This window comes from Schistocerca cancellata, chromosome 5 (assembly GCF_023864275.1).
Source record: "Schistocerca cancellata isolate TAMUIC-IGC-003103 chromosome 5, iqSchCanc2.1, whole genome shotgun sequence".
Lineage (NCBI taxonomy): Eukaryota > Metazoa > Arthropoda > Insecta > Orthoptera > Acrididae > Schistocerca > Schistocerca cancellata.
Genome location: NC_064630.1, coordinates 494,535,583 through 494,550,256, shown reverse-complemented (window position 1 = coordinate 494,550,256; position 14,674 = coordinate 494,535,583). Strand labels below are relative to the sequence as shown.

Below are 14,674 nucleotides of genomic sequence, written 5' to 3'. Positions count from 1 at the left end.
CTGCCATAGGTCAAACAGATATCAACTGTATTTTTAAAATAGGAACCCCATTTTTATTACATATTCGTGTAGTACGTAAAGAAATATGAATGTTTTAGTTGGACCACATTTTTCTACACTGTGTGTATACAATGCATACATAATTTTATGAAATGAATATGAAGGTAACGAAATATAAACTTTTAATACTGTCGTGGGCAATGAAGCATCCCAGACGATCGCAGCTGCTGATTTGTGTTGCACTCTACATTGATCATTCGCAGAAGAATGAGTCACGTGTTTTTATTGCGTAATTTGTAGCAAAGCTACTAACCCGCTAGCTTATCTTCAAGTTCTTGGCAAGCCGCCAACGGCCTACTGGCCTGTAGAAAATATACGGACAGACAGTTCTCATCTGTTAGAGTGACAGGAAGCTCCTAAACGTTCGAGATGACTCGTAACACCTCTGCCCTCCATTTATCGACTGCGCTGCTGGTGGTCGCTGCCATCGTGCGCCTAGGTGAGTGGGCTTGCTACACACTTTGCTCCGTTGTCAAGTTCAGTTCACAAACCAGCTGCTACTGATTGTAAACAAAACGTTGGTAGACGTGGTATCCTATTTTGCCTAAACAGGGACGGTGGACGAAAAGTAAGCAAGGTATCGCTCTCAGAATTCTGAATCGATTACTTTCTTTTGATTTCGAGACATAATACAGTAGTGGGACGAATAAAGTAGCAAAATTTTATTTGTCTAGCGTGGATAAACAGGAAAACACTATATAATGTACCAAGTTATGGTTGTTCACTACGATACCTTCTCAAAAGCCATGAGCATATACCTTCTCCGTCCTTTCTGAAATCTTGCCAGTATTCTTTCTCTGGCTGCCTCTTGGCAGACGACAAAAGAGTCTAAAATTTTTTTGTACTGACACTACTTTGCCATAATAGTCCACAGGGTGAGAAGTACGGCAGGGTAAACATAAATAAGTTTTCTTGTTCTTTTTCTTCTTCTTCTTCTGCCTTTCACAGATTAGCCCTCCGACCTGTTGGGGCCCCAGTTCCATCTTTTAAATGGGCGTCCTGTGTCGATATTTCTTTTGGATCTGTATTGTACGACCATCTTTGAAATCCATGTTTGTTCCATTCGTTCCACACCTTCCTTCCAGGCAAAAGTATTTAGTCCTGTCTGATGTTCCCATTAGAAATCCTGTTCATCTCATCTTCGTTGGAATTAATCTAGCTCCCTGGGTACGTGAGTTGGAGTTTAATAGTGGCAATTTTTTTTGTGCAACTTATACAAAAATAGATGCGTGTTTCATAGTTCTAATGTGCTCCAAATAAATCACCATCATTGTATATAACCTGGTGCTAGCGTTGTGGAATTCGTAGGACACCCTCACTAGCGCCGGTTGTCTGTTGCCCGGAGAGTGTCTGTTCACAGTAGTAGTCTGTCAGCCTATGTTACACACACACTTAGTTACGCTAGTATCCTATGACCCTCTGTGCATTTGGATATCTGATGATGGAAATAAATACGAAACGCGTCAAGTGAGCAGTTTAAGTAATAAAGTCATTTTTACCGGCTGTATGACTTTTTTGAAGCGATAGATTCAGCTCAAGTACAGTACTACGCTATAATAATTATAACGATGATCGCCTGTGTATCGACTGCGACTGAAAATGGAGAATACCGAGTTTCGTGAGGTTATTAAACATTTTCATTGGAAGTTTCGGACTGCTGCAGGAACCAAAACAGAACTGGATGAGTTCACGTGGTCTCTGCACCATCTCTGAAGAATGTTTACTTATGGATTAATGAATTTAATCTGACAAGCACCGAAAATAAAGCGCGCTTCGGCCGTACAGTTGAGGTCGCCACAAAAGAAACCATTGACAAAATCCGTAATATGGTAATATAAGACCGCCAGACAGAAATTCGTAAGACTACTGAGATTGTAGGCATTGCAACTGAGTGCATGATATTTTGCACGGTGAATTAGGTTGGAAGAAGGTGTGTATGTGGTGGATACCGCGATTGCTCACAGTCGACCAAAAGCGGGTCCGACAAAATATTTCATTACTGCGGCTGGTGGTGTTCAATCGCAAACCGCAAGACTTTTTTGCACCTATTTCTGACTGTTGATCAAACCTGGATGTATCATTACACACCAAAGTAACACGGCAGTCACAACAATGGATAAGCGCCTGGTGTGAGTGCGCTAGAGAAGGCAAAGACCATTTCGTCTCCTGGTAAGATGATGGTCATTGTTCTTCTGGGATTCCAAAGGAATAATTCTCATAGATTAACTGGAAAAAGTCAGGAACATAAATAGACCCTATTATGCTTATGTTGCGTGAAAAACGATCAATAATGTGTCTCGAAGAAGTGTTTCTTCACGAGGAGTATGCGCCATTCCTAACAGCAGCGGTAACAATGGCAAAAGTGCATGAATTGGGCTTTCAATCGATTCCTTATCCACCCTTTTCAGCCAAATTAAGCCCAAGTAGCTTCATCCTAACTTGAAACTCCGATTTGGTGTGAAGACATTTTCATCAGATGAGGAACTGATATTTGCAGTCTGCGAGTACTTTGCTCCATTTGACAAAACCAATTTTTCCGATGGGATGAGAAAGCTGAAGGATTGCTGGACCAAGTTTTTATGTTGCTCAAAGAAGTTTCTGTCGAGAAGTAAGGTGATCAGACTTATCAGCCCATTCTATATTCTCCCATTATAAGTAAGAAAAGATTTTACACTATTTTGTAGGTGTGCTTTGTCGTCACTGTCATCAGAACACTTGTTTTCAGATACATTCCTTCCATGAACTTGAAACTTGGAAAGCGTTGCTTTAGCTGTTGAGGAATTTACCAGTTCTCCCAAGTCAACCGCAATTGCCTTGGTATCAGAATTCAAAATGAGCGAAAGCAATAAAGACTGAAATAACTGAGAAGTTCTAAACAATTTGTTGGGGGAAGCAGTAAACTAGTACAATGTTGATAGTAATAACAGATTCTTTGTTGACTGTTCAGAGTAAGTTGGAACTATTAAAATCATTACTACCATAAAGTATAACCTAAAATTAAAAAAAAATATTTGACATTTGATTAAAAATTTATGTATTGTGTCAATACTAAGAGTACTTAACATATACAGCGATTTAGGTTTATGACCAAGTTACTTAAAATATTTTAAACAATGAAAAGTCCAGGTTGGAATGTTAACAATGTAATGAGAAGATAGAAAGCCACTTACCGTGAAGGCGACACGTTGAGATACACACAACAAAGAGACACTAACACATTAGCTGTCGGCCACAGCCTTCGTCAGGAAAGGGAACACACATATTCATTCACATAAGCAAGCAGACTCACGCACACGACTTGCCGTCTCCGGCAGCTCAAGATGGAGTACATGAGGTGAGCTTGCTGGTGTGAATGAATGTGTGTGTTTTCGTTTCTGACGAAGGATTTCGCCGAAAGCTAATGTTTAATTATATTTTAGTCGTACTTGTCTGAAATTCCTGTCATCTATGCGGGAAGTAGCTAAAATTCCTCATATTTGGTTTATTACGCTTTATTGTTATTCTTGATTGTTTGTTCACTTTTTCTTCGTATTATATGCAAGTTAACATTTCAAAATAGTTTTGTACCCATATTTCTCAGGCATTTTTAGAGTCACAAAATTTTCTAAAGTTTTCTTGGTATTTGAATAATTACAGTACTGGCCATTAAATTTCCTGCACCAAGAAGAAATGCAGATGGTAAACGGATGTTCATTGGACAAATATATTATACTAGAACTGACAAGTGATTACATTTTCACGCAATTTGGGTGCATAGATCCTGAGAAATCAGTACCCAGAACAACCACCTCTGGCCGTAATAACGGCCTTGATACGCCTGGGCATTGAGTTAAACACAGCTTGGATAGCATGTACAGGTACAATTGCCCATGCAGCTTCAACACGATAGCACTGTTCATCAAGAGTAGTGACTGGCGTATTGTGACGAGCCAGTTGCTCGGCCACCATTGACCAGACGTTTTCAATTCGTGAGAGATCTGGAGAATTTTCTGTATCCAGAAAGGCCCGTACAGGACCTGCAACATGCGGTTGTGCATTATCCTGCTGAAATGTAGGGTCTTGCAGGGATCGAATGAAAGGTAGAGCCACGGGTCGTAACACATCTGAAATGTAGCGTCCACTGTTCAAAGTGCCGTCAATGCGAACAAGAGGTACGAACAACCAATGGCACCCCATACCATCACGCCGGGTGATACGCCAGTATGGTGATGACGAGTACACGCTTCCAATGTGCGTTCACCGCGATGTCACCAAACACGAATGCGACCATCATGATGCTGTAAACATAACCTGTATTCATCCGAAAAAATGACGTTTTGCCATTCGTGTACCAAGGTTCATCGTTGAGTGCACCATCGCAGGCGCTCCTGTCTATGATGCAGCGTCAAGGGTAACCGTAGCCATGGTCTCCGAGCTGATAGTCCATGCTGCTGCAAACGTCGTTGAACTGTTCGTGCAGATGGTTGTTGTCTTGTAAACGTCCCCACATGTTGACTCAGGGATCGAGAAGTGGCTGCACGATCCGCTACAGCCATGCGGATAAGATGCCTGTCATCTGGACTGCTAGTGATACGAGGCTGTTGGGATCCAGCACGGCGTTCCGTATTACCCTCCTGAACCCACCGATTCTGCTAACAGTCATTGGATCTCGACCAACGAGAGCAGCAATGTCGCGATACGATAAAGCGCAATCGCGATAGGCTACAATCCGACCTTATCACAGTCGGAAACGTGATTGTACGCATTTCTCCTCCTAACACGAGGCATCACAACAACGTTTCACCAGGCAACGCCGGTCAACTCCGGTTGTATATGAGAAATCGGTTGGAAACTTTCCTCATGTCAGCACGTTGTAGGTGTCGCCACCAGCGCCAACCTTGTGTGAATGCTCTGATAAGCTAATTGTTTGCATATCACAGCATCTTCTTCCAGTAGGTCAAATGTCGCGTCTGTAGCACGTCATCTTCGTGGTGTAGCAATTTTAATGGCCAGAGGTGTAGAAACAAAATTTATAACGGCTGGGTTAATGTGAGAGTTCCATTGACCGGCTGCCGGCCGCTGCCCGCCAGAGCTTCTGTAAGCAGCTGTCTATTTGGCTATCACGGTGTGCGGCCAGCCCTGCTCCGACAACACACTTGCTACGTGCCGGCTGCGATGCTCCACTGGCGCATTTCTGGACAATCGGCAGCCTTCGACAGGTTAATGTGAGAATCTCCCTGCATGCCCGCCGGCCGCAGCTCGGCAGGGTTTCTTTGCGCAGCTGGTTTTCTTCCGCGTTGACTGTGACGCACTGCTCGGCTCCTACGCTCCACGGGCGCGGCGTTCAGCTGCCGCCGCAGAGAGATAAAGAGGCGTGCGCTCGCTGGCTCAGCCATGACCTCAGTGAACACGCCGTCCGCGTCCACGAGATTCATTGCAAGAGCGTTACGCGATATGGACGAAGCACGATATTCAAGAGCCAAACAACAACGGAAGAGATTATCTCGGCGACTTCTTCTCTTTCACAATACAGGTCATTGTGAAACTCACTCTCTTCAACACTTGTCCACCGGTTATCACGTTCCACTTGCTCTTCTCGTCCTGTATAACCCACTACCTGCACGTCCTTCGTGAATCCATCAATCCATGTGGTTCTCGGGTCACTCCGCCTCTGTGACCCCTTTTAGCTACTTTCGTATCACGCATCTGTTCCACAAGCTTCATCCACCTGGATGTAGCTGATTCCACTATTCTCCTGTTCCAGTGTGTAAGGTCTAAGTAAGCAAGAATCGTTAGGAGTTAAGGATTTGGTTGTCCACAGGAATTTAGAAGTAACAAATCACCATTAATAGGTAAAAGTTTGATATGAATATATTCGACATTCGGTTTCCTAGGGACGTGCCAAAGAATGGCGTACTTCCCACCAACCACTTTGTGGAGCTATTGTGGTCGATCTCAGATAGACCAAAGTCAAAATTAGAAAAAAAGAAAGTATGGTACTGATGGCCAGGAGTCCCCAGCAGGGCAAGGTTGGCCGCCAAGTTGCAGGTCTTTTCAGCTGACGCCACACAGGGTGACTTGCGTGTCGATGACGATGAAATGACGATGGGGACAATCCAACACTCACTTCCAGGCAGAGAAAATCCCCGACCCAGCCACGAATCAAACCCGGGCCCACTGCGAGGCGATCAAAAGTGCTGACCACTCATCTAAGGGGGCGGACCGAATTTAGGACCAGACCTGGAAGGTGATGTGCGTGTTATCTGAACAGGAGCAGGAAACAGAGGTATTGTAGCCTCTTCACTGTTAAGACCAAAAGAAAATGCTTTCGTCTTGCTATAACTGTTCGTTTCTTCGTCTGCTCTAGAGGATGTCACGTCAACACATGCAATATTCGTTCGCTATTTATCATAAATGAATAAAATATTAACTTGACTTTGACACACTTCTTTGCCACATGATTGCTGTATAATTTAAAAGTGTCATTGACTAGCAAAGCATCACTTGATACACTAATTAACAAACTGCTCCCTTGAGGTGCAATATTCCACATTTACTAAAGTACAAGGTGGTCAACAGAAACTTTGATCCTACACTATGATGCTGTCTGTTTCCGATGACGTCACGAACTGGGGTGAGCTCTTGTATGCTTGATACTATATTGACCTCAGCATGAGACTGGTGCTGCGCTCAGAGGAAGGTATTGCTATAACATTATGTGTTTATGGTATATCTAATCTTATAAAAATTTCTTTGCATACTGGTACAATATTTTAAGTATATATAAAGTAAAGTGTGATATACTGAAGGTTGAAGTTCTTTGCATTGTATGTGAATAACGGATGTAAAATACTACCTACATTGTTTATTACGTTAAATAATGATCTGATGATATATTGTATTTAAAAATATTTGTGTGCGTAAACTGTTCATTTTGAAGTAAATTTGACAGTTTTAAGAAATGGTCACGCTTAGGAACAATGAAAGAAATAGGTGTTACGTGAAAATCAGTGCGCTTTTGTTTGAAACGGACGTGGTTCTGTGGAGTAGAAAAGGCGGCAAGAGAGAATTGGCGCCCCACCTAGAGCAAAGGTGGGTAGTAAGTCACATGACTGTAGGCGGCAGTGATTGAGCTAATACCCTTGTGAAGCCGGAGAAGCTTTGCCTGCAAATGTCACGGATGAAGACCGCAAACGGCCTACGGCGTGGTGCAAATGGCTCTGAGCACTATGGGACAACATCTGAGGTCATCAGTCGTCTAGAACTTAGAACTACTTAAACCTAACTAACCTAAGGACATCACACACACCCATGCATCCACGCAGGATTCGAACGTGCGACCGTAGTGGTCGCGGGATTCCAGACTGAACCATCTAGAACCGCTCGGCCACAGTGGGCTTACGGCGTAGTTGTGAGTTGTTGGTCTACTGTATGTAAAATTGAACGATGCCAAGAACAGAAATTGAGCCCATACAACAAGGTACTTGCAGGCTGTACTGTGGGTAGTGTAGCCGTCATAAGAGTTCGCTACAGCCAAGCCTACAGCCACCAGATAAGACTTTTTTTTGGTGTTTTACTTTTGTACAGTGTGAACCATTAATTTAAACTGCGTTTTATTAGCGAATAATCATTCTTGAACTTTAAAAAACCTGGTTCACCAGGTTATTTCATCCGAATCATAAACCTATATAGGGTTCCTTCCTGGTGTTTGACTAATCCGAACCGCGCGGAGTGACCGCGCGGTTTGAGGCGCAATGTCACGAACAGCGCGGCCCCTCCGGCAGGAGGTTCGAGTCCTCCGTCGCGCATGGGTGTGTGTGTGTTGTTCTTGGCTTAAGTTAGTTTAAGTAGTGTGTAAAACTAGGGACCTTTGACTTCAGTAGTTGGGTCCCTTCGGAATTTACACACATTTCAACAACATTAATCCGAGTATCCTGTTTTACAGACTTATGAAGTATCAAATTAATATAAAGAGGCACCATTTAAATTGTTTTTGTGTAAATAATGGTATGTATGTGTGAGGTACTAAGTCCTGTAGTAATGAAATTACGTCTCAGTAGTGGAAAAGTGTAAACTGAATAGAATGACATTAAATGTGTTTTTCCATTATGAAGTTAAAGAGTTCATAATTATAACAGTTAAAGAAAAGTTGTCTTAGCTGTTTCACTGAAAGGCTTAATGAAAATTTTAGTTAGAGTAATAACACGTCCATGCTTTAGTACATTACGGAGAAATAAAGTCAAACTATTCTTGTTTTGAAAGTTTTATTAACTAATGCAAAGTGTTATAGCAAAAGTTTGCTTACGTAAAATTCAGTCAGAGTGAAGCAAGGTTACTAGAATCTGTTAAATGGACCCTACAGAGATAGTTCAAAGAGTAAAAGCTTTTGAAAGTAAATCCCAATAAGAAAGATGTTTTCTTGAAGTGAAATGTGTTGTATAAAAGTTGTGTGCTTTAGTATCTAAGTATTTTAGTATCTAAGTTTGTTAGTATTAATACAAGTAGTTGCTTTCTTAGTAGACAGAGCATTTCGAGACCGCTATTGTTAGTTCTAGAAATAGTTCTATTGGTGAAGCTGAACTTAGGCGACGCAGACGTATAGTTTTTTTCAGTAACTGTAAAATTTTACCATGAGTGAGAAGTATGGGCTCTGTCGTAGGTTTGTGAGTAGTGGATTACAGTGTGGGATTTGTTCAAAGTATTTTCGTTGGGGAGAATGGAGTCGGGAATCCAGTGGGCATTCTAGCGAGTTCCTCTCCGGGGGAATGCAGAATCTGTAGTAAAAATAAGTTGATAGAGGAGCAGGAATGTAAGATCTGTGCCCTTCATACGCCGTTACAATGCGCAAAGGAGGAACTAGATAGGTTGAGGAGGGTCAAGAGTGATGTGGAATGGGAACTGGCAGTTATCAAGAAGGAAGCTAGGAGGAGGAGGTATTCAAACATTTATACTTTGATTACATGCGATAGATAGAGTTGAGTGGAGAGGAACCTCTTGTGGCTATACATGTAGGGAACATGCAGCAGTCCTCGGCAGTTAGGAGGCCTAGGTTACTTGCAAAGTCAAACAGAAAGAAGAAGGTTCTGCTACTAGGTAGTTCGCACGGTAGAGGTGTCCGCCAGCAGTTGCAGGAAGTGTTGGGGGGTGAGTACCAGGTCAACAGCATTGTGAAGCTTAGTGCAGGGTTGGCTCAGGTGACTGGCAGCATAGGGGAGTTATGTAGTAATTTTACAAAGAGGATCAGGTAGTGTTAGTGGGAGGAGCAGGGAACAGTCTTGATAGGGACGAGGAATATGAAGTAGGTAGTGACCAGATAAGTATAGCTACTCAAACTGGTGGCACTAATGTGCATTTCGTCCAACTGTTTCAACTTTATGATCGGCCTCATTTTAATCCGGCTGTTAAGTGCGATAACATGGGGCTGGAGTTGGCACTGATGGCAGAGGGCATGGGTCACATTTCAGTGGTGCTAGTTTGGTCTGTCAGCAGATCAGGTTTCACTAGGCTTGGCCTGCACCTCAATAGGGATGGGAAGGGGAGGCTGGCAAACCTTATAGGTGACAGTGTAGTGGATGGTGGTGGTATCACTCATGGAAAAATTCCTGTAGTAGTTGGTGTTGGAGGCGCACCTTTTTTAGATTTAAGTCAGCTGATAGGTGTACCTACTTAAAGGAAGTCCCTCTAACTAAGGACTCACCTTCAGAGGCTGTTTCCAAGTAGAGAAGGAATTAGCATATTACTTCAAAATATAAGGGGTTTTAGAGATAAAGTTAGTGAACCGCTTACAGACTTTGACTCTGAAATTATTGATATATCGGAGCACCATTTAAATAATTTGACAATACAGAGGCTTCCTTCACCAGGATACAGATGAGTTGGATGTTTTTCAAGGACGTCTTTGCGGGGTGGGGGAGTGGTTATATAAGTAAAAAACGGTTTTCAATTTGATTCCATAGGCTAGACCCATCACGGCACTGCGCTGAACAGATATTTGAACGTTGTGTAGGAGCAGTTGAATTTTGTGAAACTAAACTTCTAAATGTTGTTGTTTATAGATCCCCTAGCTCTGGCTTCAGAGCATTTCTGCACAAGCTAGAGAAGGCTCTTGATTCACTTTGTTGGAAGTACCAGAAGTTAGTTATAAGTCGTGACTTCAACATAAATTTTGTATATGATGGTGCAACAAAAAGGATGTTGGTATAGCTTCTAAATTCATATTATCTGATGCAGACTGCGTTTTTTCCAGCACAGCCATAGACAGTATCTTTATTCATTCCTCACTACTAGATGGCCATTCTGTCAGTAAAAGCGTGAATGGCCTTTCAGACCATGATGTACAAGTTTCAACACTAAAACCCTTTTGTACTCAAACAAATGTCACATGTAATTACAGACTATGTAGGAAAGTCAATCCAACAGCAATAGAGAGTTTCTTAAACCTTTTCATGGAACAAGATTGGCATGGTGTTAATAGTGTTCATAACATTGATGACAAATGTAATGCTTTCCTTAACACATTTCTCATGCTCTTTGAGACTTGCTTTGTATTAGAACGTTCTAAACGGGGTACTAGCAGTAATAGGCAGCCCAGGTGGCTGACTAGTGGAATAAGGATATCATGTAGATCAAAGTGGAGATTGTATCAAAATGTTAGAAGTAATCACAATCAGGCTGCAGGAGCTCGTTACAAATAGTATTGCAAGGTGCTTAAAAATGTTATTAAGCGGGCGAAGAGTATGTGGTATGCAAATAGAATAGCTAAGTCACAGGATGCTAGAAACGTAGGTTTGCCTTTCCTTAATCTTTCTTCTAAGATAAGTCGTAAGGTCAGTATTGCCTCACGTGTTCCAGTATTTCTACGGAATCCAAACTGATCTTCCCCTAGGTCGGCTTCTACTAGTTTTTCCATTCGTCTGTAAAGAATTCGTGTTAGTATTTTGCAGCTGTGGCTTATTAAACTGATTGTTCGGTAATTTTCACATCTGTCAACACCTGCTTTCTTTGGGATTAGAATTATTATATTCTTCTTGAAGTCTGAGGGTATTTCGCCTGTTTCATACATCTTGCTCACCAGATGGTAGAGTTTTGTCAGGACTGGCTCTCCCAAGGCCGTCAGTAGTTCCAATGGAATGTTGTCTACTCCGGGGGCCTTGTTTCGACTCAGGTCTTTCAGTGCTCTGTCAAACTCTTCACGCAGTATCGTATCTCCCATTTCATCTTCATCTACATCCTCTTCCATTTCCACAATATTGTCCTCAAGTGCATCGCCCTTGTATAGACCCTCTATATACTCCTTCCACCTTTCTGCTTTCCCTTCTTTGCTTAGAACTGGGTTTCCATCTGAGCTCTTGATGTTCATACAAGTGGTTCTCTTATCTCCAAAGGTCTCTTTAATTTTCGTGTAGGCAGTATCTATCTTACCCCTCGTGAGATAAGCCACTACATCCTTACATTTGTCCTCTAGCCATCCCTGCTTAGCCATTTTGCACTTCCTGTCGATCTCATTTTTGAGACGTTTGTATTCCTTTTTGCCTGCTTCATTTACTGCATTTTTATATTTTCTCCTTTCATCAATTAAATTCAATATTTCTTCTGTTACCCAAGGATTTCTACTAGCCCTCTCTTTCAAATTCTGAAGGTGTCAGCGGTAAAATACAGGGAGCGAAAGGCTATTTACAATTTGTACAGAAACCAGATGGCAGTTATAAGGGTCGAGGGACATGAAAGGGAAGCAGTGGTTGGGAAGGGAGTGAGACAGGGTTGTAGCCTCTCCCCGATGTTATTCAATCTGTATATTGAGCAAGCAGTAAAGGAAACAAAAGAAAAATTCGGAGTAGGTATTAAAATCCATGGAGAAGAAATAAAAACGCTGAGGTTCGCCGATGACATTGTAATTCTGTCAGAGACAGCAAAGGACTTGGAAGAGCAGTTGAACGGAATGGATGGTGTCTTGAAGGAAGGATATAAGATGAACATCAACAAAAGCAAAACGCGGATAATGGAATGTAGTCGAATTAAGTCAGGTGATGTTGAGGGTATTAGATTAGGAAATGAGACATTTAAAGTAGTAAAGGAGTTTTGCTATTTGGGGAGCAAAATAACTGTTGATGGTCGAAGTAGAGAGGATATAAAATGTAGACTGGCAATGGCAAGGAAAGCGTTTCTGAAGAAGAGAAATTTGTTAACATCGAGTATAGATTTAAGCGTCAGGACGTCATTTCTGAAAGTATTTGTATGGAGTGTAGCCATGTATGGAAGTGAAACATGGACGGTAAATAGTTTGGACAAGAAGAGAATAGAAGCTTTTGAAATGTGGTGCTACAGAAGAATGCTGAAGATTAGATGGGTAGATCACATAACTAATGAGGAAGTATTGAATAGGATTGGGGAGAAGAGAAGTTTGTGGCACAACTTGACCAGAAGAAGGGATCGGTTGGTAGGACATGTTCTGAGGCATCAAGGGATCACCAATTTAGTATTGGAGGGCAGCGTGGAGTGTAAAAATCGTAGGGGGAGACCAAGAGATGAATACACTAAGCAGATTCAGAAGGATGTAGGTTGCAGTAGGTACTGGGAGATGAAGAAGCTTGCACAGGATAGAGTAGCATGGAGAGCTGCATCAAACCAGTCTCAGGACTGAAGACCACAACAACAACAAGTCACAGGATAAAATTAAGACCATATGGTCAGTTGTGAAGGAAGTGTCTGGTCAGCAGCACAAGGTCGACGATATAAAGTTAGTTCGCAGTAAAAATATTTCTGTTACTGATAAATCAGATACATGTACAGTATCTAACAATCATTTTCTGTGCATTGCTGGTGAAATAAAAAAAAATTTGCTTCTACAGGGAGTAATATAACACTCTTGTCAAATGCCTTTCCGAGATTGATGTCTGAAATACTCCTCTGTGATACATACAAGGGGGATATTGAGTCAATACTTAAATCATTAAAGACTAAGGACTCTCATGGTTATGATGGAGTGCCTAGCAGAATTTTAAAGTACTGTGACGCACATTTTAGCCCTGTATTTAGCCATATTTGCAATTGTTCCTTTAGCAATGGTCACTTCCCTGAATAATTAAAGTATTCAATAGTAAAGTTGCTTTATAAGAAGGGGGAAAGGGATCATGTAGACAATTTTAGACCTATCTCCGTGCCATCAGTGCTTTCTAAAGTTAATAAACAGGCTGTGTATGTAAGGATAGTTGATCACACGAGTTGCTATCTAATGTACAGCACAGCTTTAGAAGTCGCTTTTTTCGAACGCTAGGCATATTTTTTTTTAATTTAACTAAGGCGTTTGATTGTGTTGATCACAAAATATTGCTCCAGAAGTTGGACCATTACGGAATACGGAGAGTAGCTCACAATTGGCTCACCTCTTACTTTAGCAGCAGACAGCAAAAGGTCATACTTCACAATGTTGAGAATGGCTGTGACGACGTGGAGTCTGAGTGGGGTACGATCAAGGAGGGGGGGGGGGGGCGGTGCGATATGCCCTCTGGTAGTATTACGGGTAACTCTAAAATATTTCTGTTTGCTGACGACACTAGCTCGGTAGTTAAGGATGTTGTGTGCGACATTGGCTCAGTTTCAAATAGTGTAGTTCATGACCTAAGTTCATGGCTTGTAGAAAATAAACTAATTCTAAATCACAGTAAATCTCAGTTTTTACAGTTTGTAATACACAATTCAACAAAACCTTACGTTTTAATTTCACAGAATGTGCATAAGATTAGTGAAACTGAACAGTTCAAATTTCTAGGTGTTCAGATAGATAGTAACCAGTCGTGGAAAGCCCACGTTCAGGATCTTGTTCAAAGACTTAATACTGCTATTTTAACTACTCGAACGGTATCTGAAGTGACTGATCGTTCGATACAAAAATTAGTCTACTTTGCTTATTTTCATTCGCTTATGTCATATGGTATTATATGCTGGGGTAACTCTCTCCATACTAAAAGGGTATTATTGGCTCAGAAACGGGCGGTTCGGGCAATAGGTGATGTAAGTTCACTAACCTCTTGTCGACCCCTGTTCCCGAGTCTGTGTATTTTGACTTTGGCCACTCAACTTCTTGTCGACCGCCGTTCACGAGTCTGGGTATTTTGACATTGGCCTCTCAATATATATATCCCGAACTGTCATTTCTTGTTAACAATATTAGCTTATTCCCAAGAATAAGCAGTCTTTACTCAGTTAATACTCGACAGAAATCAAACCTGCATTTGGATAGAGAAACTGTGCAGAAAGGTGTGCAGTATACTGCTGCATCCATTTTCAATAAGCTACCACTCGAATTAAAAATCTTAGCAGTAATCCACGCGCATTCAAATCGAAACTGAAGAGTTTCCTCAAGGGTCACTCTTTCTGTTCTGTCGGGGAGTTCCTTGAAGAAGTAAGCTGATTTTTGTGGTATTGTTGATTGGTTTTACTTAAACTTATTGACTGACTTTTCTTGGGTTCACAAACATTTTGTTTTTATCTGTTATTACCTTCATGTTGTAATTTCATGTTCTGACACGTTCCATGACCTTGAAGATTTTCTCCTCAATTTGATTCTACGGGACTTGACGTGTAAATAAATAAATAAAAGTTACGAAAAATGGTTTTCTATAGGTCTGCACTGGCC

At 41.6% G+C, this 14,674-nt stretch overlaps 1 protein-coding gene across 1 annotated transcript in view; it reads left to right on the top strand.

Annotated features, from left to right (window-relative positions):
* Nucleotides 1-366: 366 nt before the first annotated feature.
* LOC126187632 (uncharacterized) overlaps nucleotides 367-14,674 on the top strand; it is a 60,671-nt gene continuing 46,363 nt past the window's right edge. Inside the window, exon 1 of the mRNA XM_049928831.1 lies at nucleotides 367-499. Within this exon, the coding sequence (XP_049784788.1) occupies nucleotides 430-499 (70 nt within the window). The 5' untranslated portion in view covers nucleotides 367-429. The remainder of the gene's footprint in view (nucleotides 500-14,674) is intronic.